Below are 25932 nucleotides of genomic sequence, written 5' to 3' on the forward strand. Positions count from 1 at the left end.
CAACCAATATACCTACGGGGTATCACACAGAATGAAGAAGTGTCCCACACCCTCTCCGACGCACGTTTCGCGCTGTGTAGCGCTTTTTCCAGGAGTGAGGTAAGATCAAGAAAGGTCCCACTATATAGTGCAGATATCCAATAGAAAATGTCCATGTAGTGACGCCTCCACCTTGAGTTCCCATGAAACACCACTGTTATACACGTCATGTCCTATCAGCAAGCATAGCGAAGAATGTAACTAAGGACTCGTCGCCAAGCAGGAGAACCCCCGCATCCAATCATTACATGAGTTGAAAAGGCGTAGTGAAGGATTTGTTGCAAAGTAAAGTTCACGTCACCTCCAATAGCTACTTGCTCAGGGGAATCCGTTGTTAAGGACTCGTTGTTAAGGAGAGGTTACCTAGCACATTATGTGAAGATTGTGCATAATCCATCTGCACATTGCGTTTGAGAGCGCAGCGATTTGCATGCTGAAATTTTGATCCAAATCGCTGCGCTCAAAAAAGTAACATGCCACTTATTTGGTGTGCTTTGGATGCTGCTCCCACTCTGTCTATGGGAGAGGCAGCATCCAGAGCGCATGAAATCGGCATCTATTCTGCAGACACACGGCATCCATTACGCAGTGTTTCTGCAGCGACTTGAAGCGCACATGTGCTGCCAAATCTCTGCAGATTTTTCAGCATGGACACAACGCAACGTGCGCACATAGCCTTAAAGAGCATGTTAGATTTTAAAAAAACTAACAAACCGGAATAAAATAAGCACAAAACCTCTTGACATGTCCTCTTAAATGGTATAAAAATCCAAAGTTTGAGAACTAATATTTCTAAATTGTTGTCAAATTTCAGACATACCGTATATTTTTTTAAAATAAATCCAAAACCTATGGATCTAAATTTATTACGAACATATAAAGTACAATGCCTCTCAAAAACATTTTTCAGGGGTTAAAATTATTAATTTTTTGGATCTTACTGCAGCGTGCTTCTGACGTTAATGACAGCACTTCCACAATAACTTGGAGATTCACGAAATCTTTAATCTTTTAACGACCATGATAAATACATAAAGTTGAGTGGTGCAATCACTAGACGTTACATATGTTAATATCTATCTTTAAGACTCTGATTATGATGTCTTTAATTATAGTATGTCCCAAAATCGACCTTTGTTAGCTGATTAATGCATGGACCTCTCCATGTGCCAGACTTTCACAGTTTTCTTCCAATTTTGGGTTCCAACTACTTGAGACCAATGTGTGAGAGGATAAATACAAAAAGGAGAAAATCAGGCATTGAGCATTGTCACATTATATATACTTAAAAGCTCCACCCAGTATATTATAACGTTTGCTTTAAGGTGCTCCAACATTTAAAATGTGTCTTAACTAGTGATGAGCGAGTACCAAGAAGCTCAAATACTCGAATCGATCAGTTTGGACACTCAAATGCATTTGACTCAAGAAACGAACATAATGGAAGTCAAGATTAGCTCATCTGTCAAGTGTTGGAAAAGATGCGAACGCTGTGTGTGTGTCTGCATCAAAGTCAGGGACACGGGCGAGGAGGTACATGTATGTCATCAGTCGTGACGGAGTTAAATGGGTTCTCCGAAAAATGAAATAATATGAATAAATGTCCAATTAAATAATAGACATTTAAATATTTAACCTTTTTTTCTTAATACTTAAAGCATGCCTTTTTGCCAATTATATCTACTGCGTTCTGTCAGAATTTTCAAAGATGGCAGCTGCCATAAATCTATTCAGCCCATCCTAAATTTAATTTGAGACACACAGTAGAACAGGCTGCGTGAACCATGAGACAGACACATTAAAATGGTGAGGCTGAGTGAAATGATTTTTTTTAAGTCATTTAAAGGGTGTTCATCTTCTCCTTTAGTCCTGTTGTGTATTTAATGTAGGACGGGCTGTCATTGATGGCAGTTGCCACTTTTAAAATCCTGAAATTATGCAGTAGATAAAGTATACATTTTTGATGAGGGAAAAAAAATATTTAGAAGCATTTTTAATATTTAAATGTGTAGTATTAATTTAATTTATTACATTTCTCAGACAACCTCTTGTAACCCACTTCAGTAACAGTTGTTCCTCCCAATCACCCCAACCACAGTAGACTGGTGTGTAGTCATACACGCGTGCAGTTACGGACAGTGTTTGATTTCCAGGTGTTTGTATTAGTATGCGTTGTCCATCTCATATATTTAGGGTCTTGAACCAGACACGTGTTCTCTGCAGTAGAATTTCTTTAGCTCAGCAGCATCTTCAGTATGTCATGAAGGGAAATCTACTTCTATCATGCGTGCGCAACATCAGCCAGAGTCATTGGAAGCGAATTGTGATCTTTTTATGTTTATATTGTGCACTGAATTGACGATCTTGGCCACATTGGATTTTCAGGATATTATTACTGAATATTTCTCTTTTTTTTTTTGCCATATTTAAGGTCCATCAGAGCTACAAAACCGTCAGAAAACTCTGTCATCATTGCTGTAGTTAGAAGGTAAGCGTCAGTATAAACTGCATTATAATTTCTTTTCTAAAATCATTTTTTTTTATTTTTATTTAAAACACAAAACTTTTTGGATATACTATTATTTAAAAGAACCTTCAACCGTTCAAGTGGAGAAATCAATAGAGAAACTGGAAGACGACAATAGTGCTTTACAACTTGAGGTTGGCAGGGGGTTTTATTTTTAATTTGTAGTGTAGATCTTATAATTAAAAATAATTGTCTTTTATGTGTATAGTTAGGCGCCTTGATATACGTGTGTGTGTGTGTGTGTGTGTGTGTGTAGAGTGATAGTCCTTCCCCATACTGACATCTCAGTGATTGGTCAGCCATGGCGCTCATGCCCTCACAATAACTCTCCCACTATGACGGCTTATTTCCGTGCTAACTTGAAGATTTGGAGAAATCTTTACATTTTTTTAACCTTTTTATATCCTTGATAAATAAAAATGAGGGGTGCAGTCACCAGAGATTTCCGTATATTAATTACTATCTTTAAAGTGCATTTGTCACCAGAGTTTTGCTGCCTCATCTGAGAGCAGCATAAAATAAGAACAAAGACCATGATGCCAGCGATGTATCACTTACTGGCTGACTACTGAAGGTTTAATAAACACTGATTTATCTACTGCAGCTCTGCTGGTCTTCTCAATGATACACTTTTGCTATGTTGTCTTTGGTATTGAAGAGAACCTGACAGCTGATACATGCTGGTCTATCTGTGGTCAGCATGTATCAGACATTGGCTGCGTGGTCTCAGCCTGGCATGTTTGACTTTGAAACACCAATGCTTTGAGTCGCCAGGGACCGAGCTGCACTGGAGACTAGGCGGACAAACTTCTCCTCGCCCTCTGCCCTTGAGTGACAAGCCTTTCTCTACAGGTGCACACAATGAGAGTCTTGCCATCTCAATAATATCCACCCCACACACTGGCTCTTTCCATAATGCACCCCTCACACTGACCCACTCCAACATATACCCTTACACTGTCATTTTACAAAATCTCCCCCCCACACTGCCTCTCTGCATAAAGTCCCTCCCACCCCATGCTATACTATGTCCCCTTTCACAATCCCCCCTAATTGCTCCGAAACTGCTCCATAATATCTTGTTTATAATATGGTAATTTTCTGCCATAAATGTTTGCTTTTTTATTAGGCTTTCCTTTCAGATAAACCCTAGTTCACTACACAATGAGTTATAAGATATGACAAGTTTCTTACATCTGGTCATATGGCAAGGGTCGATATTAACTTTTAGGATTGATTATTTCCAATATTTTGGACTAGACTTTAAGCTCTCTTCCTCTCTGAAGAGGCAATTTTGGATATTTTTACATAGAAATTATTAATATCTGCAATAATTGACATAATTTGATTCTTCAGTAAGTGGTACCTTGGCATGACCACTAGGTTAGACTCTTCACATCACATTTGGGTGTACGTTCAGCATATACATTGATGAACTATTTCTTATGTAAATGGACAATCTACTTTTTGATAGTCCTATCCTGGTATATATCTGTTTTAAAGATATGTGTTGAAAAGTTGATATTGCAAATCAACATTTTTACAATAGGAGACCATGAAGGTACTATGCCGTGATTTTATAAGAGCACTAAGATAAATAATATTACTTTTAGGATGACAGTCTCATTTCATTCTAGATATGTAGAGTGTACTTTATGTACTTTTAGTTCATGTTCACATGGTGTTTTGTTGTGTGCTGTTAGTGTTTTTCATTGCACACTGACACTATATAGTCTACTAGCTGTACTACCCGGCTTCGCCCGGGTTAATAACTGCTGTTAACAAAATAGAATGTATTAACAAAAATGTATTCTGCACACAAAAAACACAAAACAAATAGATATAAATGTAATTATAATGTCTGTCTCCCCCTCTGTATATATCTATCTCTCTCTCTCTATCTTTGTCTGTCTATCTCTGTCCCTGTCTGTATCTGACTGTCTGTCTCTTTCTCTGTCTGTTTCAATCTCTTTCCCTGTCTGTCTGTCTATCTATCTCTGTCACTTTCCCTGTCTGTCACTTTCCCTGTCTGTCACTTTCCCTGTCTGTCACTTTCCCTGTCTGTCACTTTCCCTGTCTGTCACTTTCCCTGTCTGTCACTTTCCCTGTCTGTCACTTTCCCTGTCTGTCACTTTCCCTGTCTGTCACTTTCCCTGTCTGTCACTTTCCCTGTCTGTCACTTTCCCTGTCTGTCACTTTCCCTGTCTGTCACTTTCCCTGTCTGTCACTTTCCCTGTCTGTCACTTTCCCTGTCTGTCACTTTCCCTGTCTGTCACTTTCCCTGTCTGTCACTTTCCCTGTCTGTCACTTTCCCTGTCTGTCACTTTCCCTGTCTGTGTCTCTTTCCCTGTCTGTGTCTCTTTCCCTGTCTGTGTCTCTTTCCCTGTCTGTGTCTCTTTCCCTGTCTGTGTCTCTTTCCCTGTCTGTGTCTCTTTCCCTGTCTGTGTCTCTTTCCCTGTCTGTGTCTCTTTCCCTGTCTGTGTCTCTTTCCCTGTCTGTGTCTCTTTCCCTGTCTGTGTCTCTTTCCCTGTCTGTGTCTCTTTCCCTGTCTGTGTCTCTTTCCCTGTCTGTGTCTCTTTCCCTGTCTGTGTCTCTTTCCCTGTCTGTGTCTCTTTCCCTGTCTGTGTCTCTTTCCCTGTCTGTGTCTCTTTCCCTGTCTGTGTCTCTTTCCCTGTCTGTGTCTCTTTCCCTGTCTGTGTCTCTTTCCCTGTCTCTGTCTCTTTCCCTGTCTGTGTCTCTTTCCCTGTCTGTGTCTCTTTCCCTGTCTCTGTCTCTTTCCCTGTCTGTGTCTCTTTCCCTGTCTCTGTCTCTTTCCCTGTCTCTGTCTCTTTCCCTGTCTCTGTCTCTTTCCCTGTCTCTGTCTCTTTCCCTGTCTCTGTCTCTTTCCCTGTCTCTGTCTCTTTCCCTGTCTCTGTCTCTTTCCCTGTCTCTGTCTCTTTCCCTGTCTCTGTCTCTTTCCCTGTCTCTGTCTCTTTCCCTGTCTCTGTCTCTTTCCCTGTCTCTGTCTCTTTCCCTGTCTCTGTCTCTTTCCCTGTCTCTGTCTCTTTCCCTGTCTCTGTCTCTTTCCCTGTCTCTGTCTCTTTCCCTGTCTCTGTCTCTTTCCCTGTCTCTGTCTCTTTCCCTGTCTCTGTCTCTTTCCCTGTCTCTGTCTCTTTCCCTGTCTCTGTCTCTTTCCCTGTCTCTGTCTCTTTCCCTGTCTCTGTCTCTTTCCCTGTCTCTGTCTCTTTCCCTGTCTCTGTCTCTTTCCCTGTCTCTGTCTCTTTACCTGTCTGTCTCTTTACCTGTCTCTGTCTCTTTACCTGTCTCTGTCTCTTTACCTGTCTCTGTCTCTTTACCTGTCTCTGTCTCTTTACCTGTCTCTGTCTCTTTACCTGTCTCTGTCTCTTTACCTGTCTCTGTCTCTTTACCTGTCTCTGTCTCTTTACCTGTCTCTGTCTCTTTACCTGTCTCTGTCTCTTAATCTGTCTCTCTCTTTCCCTCTCTTTCCCTGTCTCTCTTTCCCTGTCAGTCTGTCTCTTTGTCTGTTTCTGTCTCTTTGTGTCTGTCTCTTACCCGGTTTATGTCTGTTTCTTACCCTGTCTGTATCTGCCTCTTTCCCTGTCTGTGTCCCTCTTCTTTCCCTGGCTGCATTGTGACATGCCAACATTCCATTTAAGGGTGTGGCTGCGCATTATTCTGAAGTTCTGGCTGCACTGTGGCTCCCAGCTTCATTTGCTTTAATGGAGGCAGCTTTTTTGGTGAATAACTGTAAAGCGCGGGGTTAAAATTTCCCCTCAAAACATAGCCTATGACGCTCTCTGGGTCCAGAAGTGTGAGTGTGCAAAATTTGTACACACACACACACACACACACACACACACACACACACACACACACACACACACAGCTTTATATATTAGATGGTCTGTATAAAAAAAAACTGAGCCATATCCTACTCTTCGTTTTGTGGACAGAACTCACCCATTCAAGTGGACAGAGCTCATTGTGTACAGCACAATAATGGATTACTTACAGACCCCAAAAATATAAAGACCAAAACCAGATGAAAGTTGGATTCACCATACTGATGAAAAACGGTCCTTTCTTTTTTTTTTTTTTTTTTTTTTTTTTTTTTGTAAATCTGAAAAAATCATTGAGCTGCGCATAATGCATACGGGTCCCTTGAAACTATTCCATAGACTGATGGACGGATAATCATCATTTTCACATTATCTCATTTCCATCAAAATTTCTGTTTTTTACTGTAACTTGCAACAATACGTGGTCAGTCTGATAAGCGCTAGTTATTATAATGTTGTAGAGTAAAGAGCACAGGCAATAAGTCTGCTTTCACCTAATCAGAATCACACATTTTGGCATTACTATTGTTTGACATTGTTTTTACCCAATAGAGAGAAACTATAATTCTTTTACTTACTGAAATTTCTTTTCGCAGTCATGCCTTATAAACCTAATTCCACTTATTATTCTGTACTAGTTTGTCCTTGCCAGTAAGCTCATCTATATTTTTTTTTATCATTTCTTTATATTCCTATAAAGAATTTCTACTTGCACTATATGTACAGTGTTCAGAAAGTTAAAGAGAGCCTGTTACCCCAAAACTCAAAATAATCCATTTACACAGTCATACAATTGACTCGGCGCCTAAAAAATCATAGCTGTAGTATAGAATACACTACTTTAGTGCTACATGGAAATATTTTTTTTGCAAATAAGGGGTCCTTGGTCTACGCATGGCATGGCAAAGGATTCAGTGCACCATTCGAACCCTTAAATTAGCATCTGCCATGCTTTCCTTTAGCTTGGTTGACAGCCCTAGCTTACTCCTGCAGTGTCAGTGTGAACATACAGGATAGGGGATTCAGTTAGAGGGAATCTGTCAGCAGGTTTTTGCTATGTAATCTGAAGACCACATGCTGTTGGGATTAACACACAGATTTCTAAATCCGCTGTTAATAGTGACGGAGGCATTAATTTGGCTGTAGAGGTAGGGCGCTCCCTCTCTGCTCCCATTGCAGTTGCATTGTGCCGATGGTCTACATGGTGACACCAGGCCAAAAAATGTCTGCAGGGTCAACCAGGTGCAGAGGCCTGTGGGGGTCCTGTCTTGAGCAGGACCTGACATGCCTCCTGTCTGTGTGTCGGTCACTTTTCCAATGCTCTGCCAAGCAAAAACATGGCAGAGCATTTGATCAGGGAAGGCAAAGTTGATGTCCCATCCTTTTAAAAAGTTTAAAAAAAATTGTAAAAAGATAAAAAAAAATCACAAGATAAAGAACATGTAAAATCAAATATAAACAAAGAAATCCACATATTTGGTGTCTCCGCAATCAGAACGCCCAACTCTATAAAGCTATCACACTGGTAAGCCCCTTAAGTGAGCATCATAAAAAATAAACAAAAAAATATGGCAAAAAAAAATATCAATGCTTTTGCATCATGCCGCCGAAAAAAGCAGAATAAAACACAATTAGAAAGTTGCATGTAAATAAAAATGGTATGACTGAAAATGTCATCTTGTCCCACCAAAAATAAGCCCCCACTCTGCGCCATCTGTAGAGAAATAGAAAAGCTATAACTGTAAGAATAAACAATAAAACAATTCCATAAATGTGGTATGGCTGTAATCATACTCACCCGAAGAATAAAGCCGTCTTATTAATTAACCACATGATGAACGGCAGAAAATAAAACAAAACAATTCCTGAATTGCTGCTTTATGTTCATTTCTCCTCCCAAAAACCAGAATAGAAAGCGATAAAAAAAAGTTATGTAACAAAAAACCCTCAACTCGTCCCACAAATAAACAAGTCCTCACATGAGTGTTTGTAAAAATACGGGATAATTATAACTCTCAGAATATAGAGGTGCGAAAAAATTTGGGGGGGGGGGGAACAAAAAGAAACATTGTTTAGTGTGTAATAGTAACCTAACATAAAAAGGATAAAAATCTGGTATCGCTGTAATCACACAGGCTAAAACAATAGTCACAAAATAACTTAAGCGGGCTTTACACGCTGCGATATCGGTCCCGATATCGCCAGTGTGGGTACCCGCCCCCATCTGTTGTGCGACACGGGCCAATCGCTGCCCGTGCCGCACAACATCGCCCAGACCCGTCACACATACTTACATGCCCGGCGACATCGCTGTGACCGGCGAACCGCCTCCTTTCTAAGGGGGCGGTCCGTGCGGCGTCACAGCGACGTCATTGTGCGGCCGCCCAATAGCAGCGGAGGGGCAGAGCTGAGCGGGACGTAACATCCCGCCCACCTCCTTCCTTCCGCATAGCGGCCGGTAGGCAGGTAAGGAGAGCTTCCTCGTTCCTGCGGTGTCACACGGAGCGATGTGTGCTGCCGCAGGAACGAGCAACAACCTCGTTACTGCTGCAGTAACGATTTTTGAGAATGGACCCCGAATGTCACTGATGAGCGATTTTGCATGTTTTTGCAACAATGCAAAATTGCTTGTGTCACACGCAACGGCATCGCTAATGCGGCCGGATGTGCATCACCAATTCCGTGACCCCAACGAGTTCGCATTAGCGATGTCGTAGCGTGTAAAGCCCCCTTCACACCGCCCGGTGAACAGTGTAAAAAAATAAATAAAAGCAATTCTTGACCTGCTGTTAATTTATTCATTCTTCCTCCCAAAGATCGAAGTAAGGCTCGGTTCACATTTATCCTGCGCATACCGGGGTTTATGAGTAAATCTCTGAAATACGTGATTCAGACTTCTGATGGAAGATTCCCTAAAATGAGGTAAATGGAGTCACCTTGGACTTAGTCTGTCTTATGATACGGCAGTGTCAGTCTTTGCAGTGCTGCATAATAGCACTGTCGACCACAGTTTTGTGCACTTCTGAAAATGACAGCGATGAACAGAGGCCAGACGTAGTCCAGAGTAACTCTTCTGCTTCATTATAGTGAATGGATCTATCGGGGCGTCATCTGAACCCGATCATTTGGAGATTTAAATGGAAACTGATGTAATTTACTTGGGTGCATTCCTCCAGGAGCACAAGCTGGGCACAACGTGTGGGCAATACAATGTACTGGGCACTACAATGGCAGATTGCAATTGCAATTATCACTCAGCACCATTGCTGCTTGTTTCTGGAAACGCCCATGGAGTAAAAATCGCCGCTGTACCTGTAGATAAATTCCTAGAGGGGTGTAATTTCCAAAATGGGGTCACTTAAGGAGGGATTCTGCTCTTCTGGCACTTCGGGGCTCTGTATATAGAATCCAAAAATTATTGTATGTAAATTTCTACCCCAAGTGTCAAATAATGCTCTTTCAATCTTGAATCTCGCTTTATGTTTAAGCAGTACTGTAAAGCCACATGTAGGTAATTGCCACGTTCAGCAGAAATTGTATGACAAGTTTGGTGTTTTTTTTTAACCATTTCCCTGTGTGAAATTGTAAACTCTGGAGCAAAAACTAGTTTTTAGTGGTAAAAATCTAATTTTTTTTTCACCGCCCAATGGTATAAAATTCTGTGACACACTTGTAGTGTCAATATGATCCCTGCAACTCTAGATGAATTCCTTGAGGGGTGTAGTTTGTAAGATGTGGTCACTTATGGGGGTTCTGCTGTTCTGGCACCTCAGGGGCTCTGACATTGTGACAGGGCACCCTCAAACCATTCCAGCAAAATCTTAAGTCCAATAGGGTACTCCTTCCTTAGTGAGCTTTGTACTGTGCCTCAAAAGTAGTTTTCAACCAGATATGGGGTATTGCCGACCTCAGAAAAAATTGCACAACAAATTTTACCGTTCATTTTCTCCCATTACTCCTTTTGAAAATGTAAAACTTGACGCCAAATAAACATTTTAGTAGGAAAAATGGTCATTTTAATTTACTCAACCCAATGTTATACAATTCTGTGAATCACCTGAGAGTTAAAAATGCTCACCAATCCCCTAGATAAAGTCCTCTGGAGGTGTAATTAAAAAAAAATGGGAAGTTTCTGCTGTTCTGGCGTGTCAGAGCGCTTCAAATGTGGCATGGCGTTCTCTATCGATTCCAGCTGAGATTGCTATCCAAAAGTCCTTTCCTTCCGAGCCCTGCCGTGCGCTCAAACAGTAATTATCCACAACATATGGGGTATCTGCATACTCCAGACAAATTACACAACAAATTGTATAGTGCATTTTCTCCTGTTACCCTTGTGAAAATGTTAAAGTATTATTTCTGTGGAAAAAAACCTTAAATTTCCATTATTTTTTTCTTCCACATTGCTCTAATTCCTGTGAAGCACGTGAAGGGCTTTGAGCAATTTGAGGAGTGTATTTTTTAGAATGTCACTCTTGGGTATTTTCTGTTACATAGGCTTGGTACAGTACATTGAGCCCTAGGGCACACCAAGGGCGCAGCAAAGACCCCTCATTTACATTTGCAATAAAGCAAATTTATGTAAAACTAAAGTAGTGAAATCTATACAACAGGTATGACTTCTATAGGCCTTAAGTCCTCTATATGATTGTGTGTGATTGTGCTTGAGGGTTACAGATGCCCTTTAGAGGAGCTGTCCACTTTTTATTTTTATTTAAACTGGTGTGCTGGGGACTTTCTGGCCCTTTCTAGTGTTACAGCTTGTGTTACTCTTTAGTGCAGCTTTCCTCACACACCGCACAATTCCCCTGTCCATACAATGGCTGCTGGTGGAAGGCGCATGTAACCAGACCTGTCCATCACTCTCCTCCAATTGGAAAACTGTACAGCGTTTTAATTAGGGAAGATTTAGGGGTTGTCTGGTCACATGCTCCTCCATCAACTTCCATATTGTGAAGTTGTGTGAAAAAGACAGCATTAAATGTGGGCTACACTTCACAAAAGTGGAGAATGTGTAATAATACTTTTATAAAAATAAACTAGACCATCCCTTAACCCTTGTGGACAACTGCTGTTGTGCCCAGCTGTTTATCCTCTTGAATGGTGAAGTCCATAGTTTTCTTTGATAACTAAGGCGTTTAACATAGGTACTCTGATTGTTAACTCCCCAGTCAATGCAACTACAATGTGTTGAACCAAAGCCTATTAGACCCTGCCGGATCTAACAGGCTGCATAAATCAAGCAGTGTATTTATCCCAGCTGTAAAAAAAATCCCAAGTTCAAATCTCCCTGTGGGACTAATACATGTTGTTTAAAAATATATGAAAAAAATGACTTTGTGTACCACATGAAAAAATCCCCAAGCCAACTCTTCCCAGTGCTACTCCTATAGTGGGAGACTTATCAATCCCCCAGAGTGGTGCTGGGAAGAGCCGGCCGGACTCGAGTTGTCCCTGGTTGGGTCTGTATAATATATTTTCTCTGAAATACTTTGGCTCTGATTAAAGGTTTGGGCAACATGAATCGCATGTTAAGTTCCCTTTAAGGATCATTCAAGAGCCCAAATTGCTTTAATATTGCATCCTAGTTAGAACTAGCCAGACATACTAATATTTACATGTTAAGTGACATGTATTCATCTCCCAAGATTAATGATGTTGGAACAGTGGCTATGTGACAGATAATGCTTATTCTGCTAACACTTTTCCCTTTTATTTTCCATGTCCTGCCATTGAAGACAAAGTGATCGAGATGAAACGTCGATAATGCCTCTAATTTCTGCTGGATTTACCAGGGTATGTGCACGGAGAAGATTGTGCCTGAGATTTACTGTCCTATTAGAAAGTAGCCCAGTTCTTCACAGTTTGGCCTGTAGCTTTCAGATTATGCTAAAGTGATTGTTCACATTCTGTGAATTTAGAATTCTTAACAATGGAGTTGCGTTATGTGCAGTCGGCTAATGTCATTTTGTTATCAATTTTGTAAGACTGTGGTAATGGGGAACCCAACATATAGAAAGTAGTGTTTCTAAACTGTGCCTAACTTGATTCAAACCAGAATATATTAAGTGCCCGATTTTATTATTGAATTTTGCTGCTTTTGTTTGTCTAGTTTTTTGTGGTTTCCTCCTTTAGCAAATATCAGACCCTGACTGATTACAGCCATATACAGTTAGGTGCAGACATATTTGGACAGTGACAATCTTCGTGATTTGGCCTCTGCGCGCCACTATATTTTATTTAAAATGACGCTGAGATGCAATTGAAGTGTAGACTTGCAGGTTTAATTACAGGGGTTGCACAAAATATCCTGTGACACTTTTAGGAACTGCAACCATTTTTCAACAAAGCCTCCTCATGTCAAGGGCTCAGAAGTAATTGGACAAATTTAGTTCCCCATAAATAAAATCTTCATTTTTAATGCTATGCAGAGAATCCTTTGTAGGCAATGACTGATAACATCCATGGCGTCCAGACTTCAGACAAACCCTGAGTTTCCTCCTTTGTGATGCTTTCTGCAGCTAACTTCAGTTGTTGCTTGTTTGTGGGTCCTTCTGCCTTAAAGAGGTTGTCCACTACTAAACCATTGATGGATGTCTGATCGGCTTCAGTCTCACACCCGGCATCACCACCGATCAGCTGCCCTCGGTGCCGGTGGTGGCAGCAGGCAGCTAGACATACTCTGTTCCAGTGTTGCCCTGTCTTCTAATCTGCGTTCTATTGATTGGAATAGGAGGAGGATTTGTATTACCCGGCTGTCAGAAGACTGGGCAGCTCCATTTTCGTTGTCCTGCTACAGCCACCAGCACAGAGAGCAGCTGATCAAGGGGGATGCCTGGTGTCAGATCCCAGCCAATCAGACATTGATAACCTATCCTAAGGATAGCCCATCAATGTTCAATTAGTGGACAGCCCCTTTAAGCATGTGAAATACGTGTTCAAATGAGTTGAGATCTGGTGATAGACTCTGCCATTGCCGAATATTGCACTTCTTCAACTTATAAAACTCCTGGGTTGCTTTTGCAGTTGTTATGGGTAGTTTTTCTGTGCTGTGAAGCGCCGTCCAATCAATATACACTAGTGACCCAGTGCCATTGGAAGCCATGCATCCCGGGCCATCAAACTACCTCCACCATGTTTTACAGAGGATGTGCTGTGCTTTGGATTATGAGCCGTCCCAAGCCTTCGCCTTACTTTCTTCTTTTCATCATTCTAGTACAGGTTGATCTTGGTTTCATTTGTCCAAAGTATGATTTTCCAGAACTGTGCTGGCTTCTTAAGATGTTTTTGGACAAAGTGTAATATGGCCTTTCTATTTTTAAGGCTGATCAATGGTTTGCACCTTGTGGTGAATCCTCTCTATATGCGTTCATGAAGCCTTTTCTTTATGGTAGATTTAGATACTGAAAGACCTGTTTACTGGAGAGTGTTCTTCTTTTTGGTGGATGCTTTAAAAGGGGTTTTTCTTCAATATGGAAAATACACCGCAATGCTAGAGAGTGTGGATGACGTAGGATGCGTCATGCACCCACGCTTCAGAAGAAGGAGGACAAAGATGGCCAAAAGAGGAGGCGCCGGTACTGGAGAATGGAGACACCCATCCGACCAGTCTGCATCGCCCCTTAGGTGAGTATTATAAAGTGATTTTTATGTTCTACACAGCGGCCTGGGCTCTTATATACAGCATGTTAGAATGCTGTATATAAGAGCTCACTGGTGGTTGCAGCTTATAGGACCCAAATCTGGTGGCAGGTTGCTTTGAACTCTGAAATTATAGTTTAATAGCTGCTGGTGACCAAGCCGCATGGAAGACTATTTGGACAGCCAGGTCCCCGCGGCTTCTTCCTACCTGTGGTGACAGGTTTTTTAATGCGTGCGCAGATAGGGAGAGACTGATCATTCAAGGTGAGTGGTGTGGGAGTAGCCGCTAGGATCTCGACTGTCTGACTATTCTCCTGTACGGCTCGGTACCCATCGACTTTTAGGCATATATGGCTGTAATCAAACACCCTGGTTCTCATATATGCTGCCTGTAAATCGGACAGTATGTACCTGCTATCAGGTTCTCATTAGGTGTATTTCATATGTTTGCATGGGTATTGGGGTTTTTTTTTTTTTTTTTGCTTGCCTATGTGGATTGAGTTTAGGGCATCCAGATGTTTTCGCTTGATTTATCATTTCGGATTTTTTGTCAGTCACAAAATCTGTTGCAAATGTACCACAGCCGTCCCCTGGATTGAGTTTATGTACAACAGTTATTTTTGTAGAATAATTGCAGCATTTTGCAAAGCGAGTGACTTTTTGCTCTAAAAAGGTGCACAAATCTTAACAAAACAATAAAGACTATTTCTGTATTTTGCGCTAAATTCATAAACTGTTTGCACTGTTTTGAAATGTTTAACAGAAAAAAACAGCAATAAACAACACAAAACAAAAAAGTGACCTAAAAAACAATCACAAATAAAGAATCAGGGCCAAGGGTTTTTGTTGTTGTTGTTGATCCTCTATTTTTATATAATGTTAATGGAGGGGATCATGGGTTTGACCAAATGTTCCCTTTTCATTCTGCTGATTATAACCAAGTGGCTTTTTCTTCATACCCTTATTCCACTGGCTCCATTACAGATGAACCACTTTAACTATTAAAGAGAACCTGTCCACTCTTGGACTTGTCTGTTTAAATTAATTCTCTATTACAACTTTGGAGCATCAGATGCTTCCTGTAGTTTTTGACCAGGTTTGCACACTGCAGCAGGGATTTTGGCCCACTCCTAGATACAAGTCTTCTCCAGATCTTTCAGGTTTCCGGGCTGTCACTGGGCAACATTGAGTTTCCGCTCCCTCCAAAATTATTCTATTGGGTTCAGATCTGGGGGCTGGCTAGGCCACTCCAGGACCTTGAAATGCTTCTTATGGAGCCACTCCTTAGTTGCCCTGGCTCTGTGTTTCAGGTCATTGTCATGCTGGAAGACACAGCCACAACACATCTTCAATGCTCTTACTGTGGGAATGAGGTTGTTTGCCAAAATCTTGCGATATATGGCCCCATCCATTCTACCTTCAATATGGTGGAGTCATCCTGTCACCTTTGCCGAAAAGCACCCCCAAAGTATGCTATTTACACCCCCATGCTTTATAGTTGTGACTGTGTTCTTGGGGTTGTACTCATCCTTCGTCCTCCAAACACGGCGAGTTGAATTGATGCCAAAAAGTTATTTTTTCTTCTCATCTTACCACATGACCTTCACCCAGACCTCCTCTGGATCATACATCCATCTGGATCTTGGTCATTGGCAAACTTCAAACAGGCCTGGACATGTGCTGGCATAAGTAGGGGCACCTCACGTGCTCTGCAGATTTTAATCCATGATGGCATAGTGTGTTACTAATGGTAATCTTTGAAACTGTGGTCCCAGCTCTCTTTACGTCATTTACCAGGTCTTCCTGTGTATTTCTTGGCTGATTCCAAACCTTTCTCAGAATCATCCTCGGCCCACAAGGCGAGATCTTACATGGAGCCCCAGACCGACTAAGATTGACAGTCATCTTGTGTTTCTTCCATTTTCTAATGATTGCACAAACAGTTGTTGCCTTCTCACCAAGCTGCTTGCCTATTGTCCTGTAGCCAATCCCAGCCTTGTGCAATTTTGTTCTTGGTGTCCTTAGACAGCTCTTTGGTCTTGGCCATGGTGGAGAGTGAGTGGATGACTGTGTAGAGAGATGTCTTTTATACAGATAACGAGTTCAAACAGGTGCAATTAGTACAGGTAATGAGTGCAGCGTAGGAGGGCTTCTTAAATAAAAAATTACAGGACTGAGAGAGCCAGAATTCTTGCTAAATGTTAAGTGATCAAATATTTATTTCATGCAATAAAATGCAAATTAATTATTTACAAATCACACAATGTGATTTTCTGGATTTTGGGGCGGGAGTCTGTCAGTTGAAGTGCACCTATGATAAAAATTACAGAGCTTTCCATTCTTTGTAGGTGGGAAAACTTGCAAAATCGGATTGTATCAAGTAAAGTACTTATTTTACCTAGTGAATATGTCAGGAGATATAGGTCCTCTTGGCTAGAATTATCTTTCATGTGGTCATATATCAGCTGGGAGGAGGTAAGAAAAGGGAAGATAAGTGTTATATATTCACCTATCACAGCAAGCTCACTGAGGGACTCTAACTCATTCTGCAGCCATCAAAAGTCAATGAAACACAGTTGCTGTAGCCGACAACCCGTGATTGTGAAACCCAATTGCAAAATAGTTTTTTTTTTAGCAGAAAATGCATTCATTTAAGAAAAAAAAAGTACCCTCTTTTAAAGGAGTCTGTATCTATTGCCTTTTTTGTTGTTCAGCTATTCTATTTCTTTATCATGATTTTTAGGGCTCCATTTATATAGAACTGTTTTATATTTTTGTATTTTTTTTGCCAGCATTGAGGGAATATGTAAAGCTAAATTAAGGAAACTCGTGTCCCCATCTCTGTGCAGCTGCTGACTCTTGGGAGGATGTTTTAAGACGGACAGTCGTCAAGTTATTGTCTTTAATTTGCTTTGTGCACAAAGATGCAGAGCCTTAAAGGGTTGTCCCCTTTCATATAATAGTCCCCGTCTGCAGTTTGTTAAAGTATAACAAACTGCACTATACTTCCCTTCCTCGGGTGTCTTTGACGTCACGTCGATAGCATGGCAGCTACCGGTAATTGGTGTGCTCAGCAGCTCTGCCTATGTACATGGAACACCACGCTTAAAGAGCACCGAGTTCACTGATTGGCTGCTGCATTGGCACCGTGATGTCAGCACTGCAGCCAGTACTATACACAGAGACTCGCCAGTGGACCTGGGAAAGGTGAGTACTGTGTGGCTTTACAGGGGGGACAGACATTTTTCGTATGGAAACACTCTTAAATCTGCACAATTGACACTGACATTTTCCAGCCAGTGCTGACAGTATTACACCATAATCTTATGTTTCTTCTTGACAAGGAGAATGTTAACATCCAGTTTTCACATTTTTAGGAGGAATTACAGAGGCACAGCATAATGCAGAGCTATAGGAAGCGATGCTCTAGAATTGTTGGTTCTTGGACAATACAAGTAGTTGGTAGAGTATAGAGCAGACCTGTCAGGGGTGCTAGCAGGTCCATTCTTACACCATAACTCTGGTTTGCTACCTGCAGTTACGACTATAAGAAGTCTTCTGCTCACCATTTTATTACTTATTTCAGTTTGTAAACTGTATTTGGAAAGATAAGTTCCCTCTAGTGGTGGCTGCAATTATTCAGGAGTTTGTAATTGGATCTTGTGCTTTGTATCTGCAAAACAACACTCCAAATAAATATAAAGGTGTTAAGAAGGTGAACTGCTGACAAGGATTAAAGAAGCACTCCATTATATTTTTGTGTGTGTACATATGCATTTACTGTAGTGTCAGTGTATTATTATACTCGCCTACCGCTGCGCTCTCCGATGTCCAGCACCGTTCTGCTGCTTGTCTGAGTGACGTCAGTTGTGACTATCTGACTCGTTCTATGCGTCAGCTGGAAGTCTCCAATGTACGGTAAGGCTAGTTTCACACTTGCGTTGAACGGCATCCGTTGCATTGCGTTGTGTGACGGATGCAACGGATGCGTTGCATATAGTAGCACAACGGATGCAACGGATGGTACAAAACAACGGAAAGCTTTTTTTTAAAAAAAATTATTTTTTTCTTCTTTACAGTTTTACCGGCAGCAGACTATTGTGAACGATCAGCTGAGCGCTCTCCCATGCTAGCGGCCGGGCGCTCAGGTGAGCGCTCTCCCATGCCGGCGGCCGGTCGATCAGCTGTTCGTTCGGCTGCCAAGAATGTGTGCGGGGGGCGGAGTGGGTGGAGCCGAGCAGGCCATGGCGCTGAGGACGTGTGTGTGTGTACATACATGTGGAGTACGGGAGGGGGCGGAGCCAAGCGGGGAAGTGTCGTGGCTCCCTGCACACGTAGCGAGGGTAAATATCGTCAAAGCACTTTGCTTGGTTACCCGATATTTATCTTGGTTACGGGTGCAGAGAGCCAGAGAGAGCATGTGCAGTGAAATCCTATGGATTGCGCTGCTCATAAAAACGTTACATGCTGCGTTCCTCCCGCCCGGCGCAGCGGCAAAATAACGACGCTGCGTCGTTTAGCAGATGCAACGCTGACACTTGCGTTACAGTGCGTCGTCCATACAAGTCTATGGAGAATAGCGCAGTGCGTTAATGGACTGCGCTATTCTCCATAGTGACGGACTGAGCTGAACGTAAGTGTGAAAGTACCCTTAGTCTATGGAGCCTCTTTCTGAAGCGTCATAGACTTACCCTGTAAATGTCACTGACAGGCAATGCAGAGCACAGCATGACTCTGAGAGTGCAGAGCGTTGAGGAGCAGAACGGCGCTGGACACTGGAAGGAGCAGCGGCAGATGAGTATATTAATACAATCACACTACATTACATATGTATATAAACACATTTACAGAATAAAACTCTTAATAGAAGTGCTCTTTTAAGAACGAGAACGTCCACATCACAGTCCGTTAAACTCTACGGATATCAATTTGTCAAGTTTTAGAAGAATAAGTTACTTTTATATACACCAAAGCAAACAAAACAATAACGGCCGGACAAACCCAAAACAGTGCAAGGTTTTGTGGGTTGTGGCCACAATTACTCTCTACTTATCCTTACTGATTTATCTCTAGTTTTGCCAGTGTCCTGGTCTCTGCCGTAGCATGAGGTGGGACCATTGAAATTGCCCGGGTAATCCATTTCCTCTGAGATGGCAAATCCATAAGTGCTGTTTCAAGAAGACTTGTAGCATCTCCCAGCATAGTGTCAAGAGAATGGAGCAGATAGCAGAACACGCACTGTTAAACGAGGCATGCTGGTAAAGGCCATAGGAGGGCATCAGCTTGGCATGAGGACTGGTCTCTGCTCCTTTGATTCAGTAGGAAAAGGAGGTGCATTACCAGAGCCATAAAGAATACCTCCAGCTGGTGTGCGTGTTTCTGACCAAAGTGTTAGAAACAGACATTGTGAGGGTAGTATAGGGCCCAAACGTCCTATAGTAGACCTATGCTCACAACCCAGCACTGTGCAGCTCGATTGGCATTTGTCAGAGAACACCAGAATTGGCATGTCTGCCGTTGGCACTTTGTTCTTAGATGAGAAAAGGTTCACACGTGACAGACCTGGAAAAGTCTGGAGATGGTATATTGAACAATATTCTGCCAGCAACATCATCAAGCATCTACTGTTAGGCGGTGGGTCCGTGAAGGTCTGGGGTTGCTTATACTTGGAGGGTCATACAAACCTCCATGTAATGGCCAACGATACTCAGCCTGCTGTTAGTTTCTCAGTCAGATCTCACATTTAGCTTATGGTGCAGGACATACCTCATGTAGTCAGTTCCTGGTTGATGCATTTTGAGCTTTGATTTTTGGGTTGCTTTGGAATCGAGCCTTCAGTTGGTTTATGATATTGACTGAAAAGCCGTTTAGTTTTTAACAAGTTACACCAGTTATATCACTAAACATTTTCAGCTTGACTCTTTCATTCATTGAGATCCATTGTGTGTTGGTGCCCTTTTTATCAAACCCACTACATAAAACAGTCTCACCACATGCTTGCTACCATGGTTTTATCTTGATGAAGAGGTATGTGGGCCTTGAAACAAGTTGATAAACGATATGGTATTTGAAGATTTTCTATACGTTTTTGGTCATTCACGGCAGCGCAGAGGATCCACTTCAATACTCCATTCAGCATTTCTTTGGGGACTTGTGGGTCTGCAGCAGCCATTCTCTGGTCATCAGTAGTTGTATCTCGCGCAACCACATCAGGTGAGAAGTTCCCCTCAGCCTGTCACCTCTATTTTACCAGATAAACCGCTCTTGCGCTGTTTTTCTGCCCTGTTCTGCTCCAGCACTGGGTACAGGTGACAGGTCCATCATAATAACGGTTCCTCTCATTTGTCCCAGCTGTTGTAGAGGAGGTGAACAGATGTGTTTACATAGGCCCTGGTTTTATGTGTTACATTTCACAGGGTCAACACCATCCATAGTATGAGCATATTGAGTTAACATGTGAAATCTGAAAGTGACATGACAGTTGTGGAGCTCATTTTTCCTGGAACTCACATGAGAAGTATTTTCTGAAGAACTTTAGATCTACTAAAAAAGAAAAAAAACAAATAGATTATGGCAATGTACTGATTCTGTAGTAAGTGTTGTCCTGTATTTTCAGTATACTAAAAAAGCGCTGCCAGTGTGTTCAGCTGTTTCTGTAAGGCTAGTTTCACACTTGCGTTCAGCGGAGTCCGTCACTATGGAGAATAGCGCAGTCCGTTAACGCACTGCGCTATTCTCCATAGACTTGTATGGATGACGCACTGTAACGCAAGTGTCAGCGTTGCATCCGCCGGCCGACGCAGCGTCGTTATTTTGACGCTGCGTCGGGCTGAAGGAATGCTGCATGTAACCTTTTTTTGAGCAGCGGAATCCTTTGGATTTCACTGCGCATGCTCTCTCTAGCTCCCTCCACCCGTAACCAGGGTACACATCGGGTAACCAAGGAACCCTGGTTACATGTGCAGGGAGCCCGACACTTCCCCACTCGGCTCCGCTCCCTCCCTCACACACAACACACACAAAACACACACACACAAAACACACACACACTCACCTGTCCCCCAGCGATGCAGTCTCCGCGGCACTGATGTCCTCAGCCATGGCCCCGCTCGGCTCCACCCACTTCGCACTCTGCCCCCGCACACATTGTCGGCGACCAAACGATCAGCTGATCACCCGGCGGCCGGCTACTGTGAGTGATCGGCTGATCACCCGGCGGCCGGCTACTGTGAGTGATCGGCCAGCTACTGTGAGTGATCGGCTGATCACCCGGCGGCCGGCTACTGTGAGTGATCGGCTGATCACCCGGCGGCCGACTACTGTTAGTGATCAGCTGATCGTTCACAGTAGTCTGCCGACGGTAAAACTGTAAAAAACCAAAACGAATTGCGTTGTTTTGCAGCATCCGTTGCATCCGATGTACCACTATATGCAACACATCCGTTGCATCCGTTACACAACGCAATGCAACGGATACCGTTCAACGCAAGTGTGAAACTAGCCTAAAGGCTGCTTTACACCAGGCAATCTATCGTGCGATAGATCGTCGGGGTCACGGTTTTTGTGACGCACATCCGGCATCGCTGGCGATGCCGGCCTGTGTGACACCTCCTAGCGACGCAGTATCGCTCACAAATCGTGAGTCGGGTACTGCTCGTTAGGTTCCATAATATCGTTTACTTTAGTTGACCATCGTTTCCGTGGTAGCACACGTCGCTCCGTGTGACACCACGGGAACGATGAGCAGCTCACCTGCCTCCCGCGGCCGCCGCCGTCTCTATGTGGAAGGAAGGAGGTGGGCGGGATGTTTACGTCCCACTCATCTCCGCCCCTCCGCTTCTATTGGCCGGCGGCCGTGTGACGTCGCTGTGACGCCGAACGTCCCTCCCACTCCAGGAAGTGGACGTTCGCCGCCCACAGCGAGGTCGCACGAGAGGTAGGTATGTGTGACGGGGGTTACTAACTTTGTGCGACACGGGCAGCGATTTGCCCGTGACGCAAAAAGGACGGGGGCGGGTACGATCGATTGTGAAATCGCACAATCGGTCGTACCGTGTAAAGCAGGCTTTAGGCTATGTTTTCACAGTGCATCTTTTGGTGTGTTTTTGAGGTCACAAAGATGCACCAAAATGCATGCATTTCCTTCCCCCACAAAGTATGAGATTTCTGTTATGCTGTCTACACAATATATCTTTTTTTGGCTGCATTTTTGAAGATGCAGCCCAGCCAAGATGCAGCATCTCAATCCTTTGTGTTTTTGAGTCCTTCCAGTCAATAGATTTGACTTAAAAAAAAAAAAAAAACTCATTGGGCAAAATGCGGTAAAAACGTGTCAAAAATGCATGCGTTTTTTGATGCATTTTTGCCGCGGGTGCATTTTCTTGTGCGTTTTTTTTGTTGCCAAAAACGCTGCATCTTTGCAGTTACAATAGATGCACTGTGTGAACATAGCCTAAGGCTTTTCTGCCGTTTGTCGGATTCGGCGCGCTGCCGTACACTGTGTACAGTACATTGGCTGCGCGACAAGCTCCGGTCACGTGCTGTCATGTGACTGGCGCATGTGACCAGGAAGTTGCAGCGCAACCACTGTACTATATAGACCATGGGTCCCCAATTCCAGTCCTCGAGGGCCACCAACAGTGCATGTTTTCAGGATTTCCTTAGTATTGCACATGTATTTAATCACCTGCACAGTTGATGATTCCAACACCCATGCAATGCTAAGGAAATCCTGAAAACATGCACTGTTGGTGGCCCTCGAGGACTGGAGTTGGGGAACCCTGTTATAGACTGTACGGGAACGCGCCGGATCCGACAAACGGCAGAAAAGCCAGATGTGTGTTCATAGCCTAACTCCCTTTGAAGTCGATGAAGAAAGTTACACACGCACATGGACAACAATTCATTAATTTTTTGCCTTTACTCAGCAGCCCCCTCGTTAGGTGAGCCAGAGTACCTCTGTTCTCCATTTACTGTAGATACAGTGCCTACAAGTAGTATTCAACCCCCTGCAGATTTAGCAGGTTTGATAAGATGCAAATAAGTTAGAGCCTGCAAACTTCAAACAAGAGCAGGATTTATTAACAGATGCATAAATCTTACAAACCAACAAGTTATGTTGCTCAGTTAAATTTTAATAAATTTTCAACATAAAAGTGTGGGTCAATTATTATTCAACCCCTAGGTTTAATATTTTGTGGAATAACCCTTGTTTGCAATTACAGCTAATAATCGTCTTTTATAAGACCTGATCAGGCCGGCACAGGTCTCTGGAGTTATCTTGGCCCACTCCTCCATGCATATCTTCTCCAAGTTATCTAGGTTCTTTGGGTGTCTCATGTGGACTTTAATCTTGAGCTCCTTTCACAAGTTTTCAATTGGGTTAAGGTCAGGAGACTGACTAGGCCACTGCAACACCTTGATTTTTTCCCTCTTGAACCAGGCCTTGGTTTTCTTGGCTGTGTGCTTTGGGTCGTTGTCTTGTTGGAAGATGAAATGACGACCCATCTTAAGATCCTTGATGGAGGAGCGGAGGTTCTTGGCCAAAATCTCCAGGTAGGCCGTGCTATCCCTCTTCCCATGGATGCGGACCAGATGGCCAGGCCCCTTGGCTGAGAAACAGCCCCACAGCATGATGCTGCCACCACCATGCTTGACTGTAGGGATGGTATTCTTGGGGTCGTATGCAGTGCCATCCAGTCTCCAAACGTCACGTGTGTGGTTGGCACCAAAGATCTCGATCTTGGTCTCATCAGACCAGAGAACCTTGAACCAGTCTGTCTCAGAGTCCTCCAAGTGATCATGAGCAAACTGTAGACGAGCCTTGACATGACGCTTTGAAAGTAAAGGTACCTTACGGGCTCGTCTGGAACGGAGACCATTGCGGTGGAGTACGCTACTTATGGTATTGACTGAAACCAATGTCCCCACTTCCATGAGATCTTCCCGGAGCTCCTTCCTTGTTGTCCTTGGGTTAGCCTTGACTCTTCGGACAAGCCTGGCTTCGGCATGGGTGGAAACTTTCAAAGGCTGTCCAGGCCGTGGAAGGCTAACAGTAGTTCCATAAGCCTTCCACTTCCGGATGATGCTCCCAACAGTGGAGACAGGTAGGCCCAACTCCTAGGAAAGGGTTTTGTACCCCTTGCCAGCCTTGTGACCCTCCACGATCTTGTCTCTGATGGCCTTGGAATGCTCCTTTTGTCTTTCCCATGTTGACCAAGTATGAGTGCTGTTCACAAGTTTGGGGAGGGTCTTAATTAGTCAGAAAAGGCTGGAAAAAGAGATTATTAATCCAAACATGTGAAGCTCATTGTTCTTTGTGCCTGAAATACTTCTTAATACTTTAGGGGAACCAAACAGAATTCTGGTGGTTTGAGGGGTTGAATAATAAATGACCCTCTGAATAAACTTTTCACCATTTAAAAAAAAAAAAAAAACAAATAAAGAAATAACATTCTTTTTTGCTGCAGTGCATTTCACACTTCCAGGCTGATCTACAGTCCAAATGTCACAATGCCAAGTTAATTCCGAATGTGTAAACCTGCTAAATCTGCAGGGGGTTGAATACTACTTGTAGGCACTGTATAGGTCTCAGAAGATGTAGATGTGCTATAAAAGTCTGAGATTGGAATATCCCTTGTAATAACATTTTAAAAGGAGAATTATTAAAGGGGTTGCCCATCTCTTGGGGACAATCTATTTCTTTACTTAAATTCACATATTTGAGGCTTAAAAAAATTTGTTTTGCAGTTGGTTTTCATTACAAATTTTACATGATATTTGCTTTCTGGGCTCTTTATTTCCCTGCACATTCACCATAAATGTAGTTTGTGCCCAACTGCCCATAAATGAGCTGAGAGCACTGGAATGACAGATACAAGAATTACAGACTGTCCTGTTAGACTTAAAACAAAAAAACTTGCATGTGTAGAACATCCAGCAGCAAAAGACCTGTGCTGCAATATATTGTATGGACGGATCTGGGAAACTTGGATCTCACTGCGTGGATATAGCTGCGGTGTGCTCAAACTGAAAAATGATGATCCACAAGAAGTCAATGTTGAGAACAAAAGGTTGTCACTCACCGGTTTTTGCTTTAAAATCGTTTCTTTATTGCATATTCAGAATCGAGTGAGAGGATGGGGGGATGCAGGGTGGCAGATGGACGATGGCCATTTCGCACGAACACTTTTAGAGCTGCTTTCCTCACAACCTGACTTCTATCCATACAATGGAGGAACAATCACCAGACCTGTCCATCATTCTCTTCCAATAGTTAAGCAACTTCGCCATGTGAGAGTGTTTTACAAATGGAGGAGGCCAATGGACCGGTCTGGTGACTGCTCCTCTACCAGCAGCCATTATATGGGTAGAAGTGCTGGTTTATGTGTGAGGAAAGTTGCACTAACATGAGACGTTGGCGACATCTAAGACCACGTGCACATGTTGAGCATTTGGTGACGTTTTTTACCCCAGTATTTGTAAGGCCATGTGCACACGTTGAGTATTTGGTGAGGTTTTTTTTTACCTCAGTATTTGTAGCCAAAACCAGAAGTAGGTAAAAAATACAGAAGCGGTGACGTATTTCTATTATACTTTTCCTCTGATTGTTCCACTCCTGGTTTTGACTTATAAATGTTGAGTATGTGGTGAGTTTTTTACCTCAGTATTTGTAGTTCGAATCAGGAGTGGAACAATCAGAGGAAAAGTATAATAGAAACATGTCACCACTTCTGAATTTTTTTTTTATCCACTTCTGATTTTGGCTTAAAAATACTAAGGTGAAAAACTCACCAAATACTTGACATGTGCAAGAGGCCTAACTAAAGGCTGCTTTACACGTTTCGATTTCCCCCATCGTTTGTGCGGCACGGGCAATTTGTTGCCCGT

The 25932-nt window shown here is 42.8% G+C and overlaps 1 protein-coding gene across 4 annotated transcripts in view; it reads left to right on the forward strand.

Moving 5' to 3' along the window:
- The window catches only part of PDE8A (phosphodiesterase 8A), a 530734-nt gene that overhangs the window by 415568 nt on the left and 89234 nt on the right, over window positions 1-25932 (forward strand). For all 4 annotated transcript variants that reach the window (XM_075345839.1, XM_075345840.1, XM_075345838.1 and 1 more), the window contains 2 exons: window positions 2471-2527; window positions 12141-12198. In XM_075345839.1, the coding sequence (XP_075201954.1) occupies window positions 2471-2527; window positions 12141-12198 (115 nt within the window). The remainder of the gene's footprint in view (window positions 1-2470; window positions 2528-12140; window positions 12199-25932) is intronic.

Source organism: Anomaloglossus baeobatrachus, chromosome 4, assembly GCF_048569485.1.
Source record: "Anomaloglossus baeobatrachus isolate aAnoBae1 chromosome 4, aAnoBae1.hap1, whole genome shotgun sequence".
Taxonomy (NCBI): Eukaryota; Metazoa; Chordata; class Amphibia; order Anura; family Aromobatidae; genus Anomaloglossus; species Anomaloglossus baeobatrachus.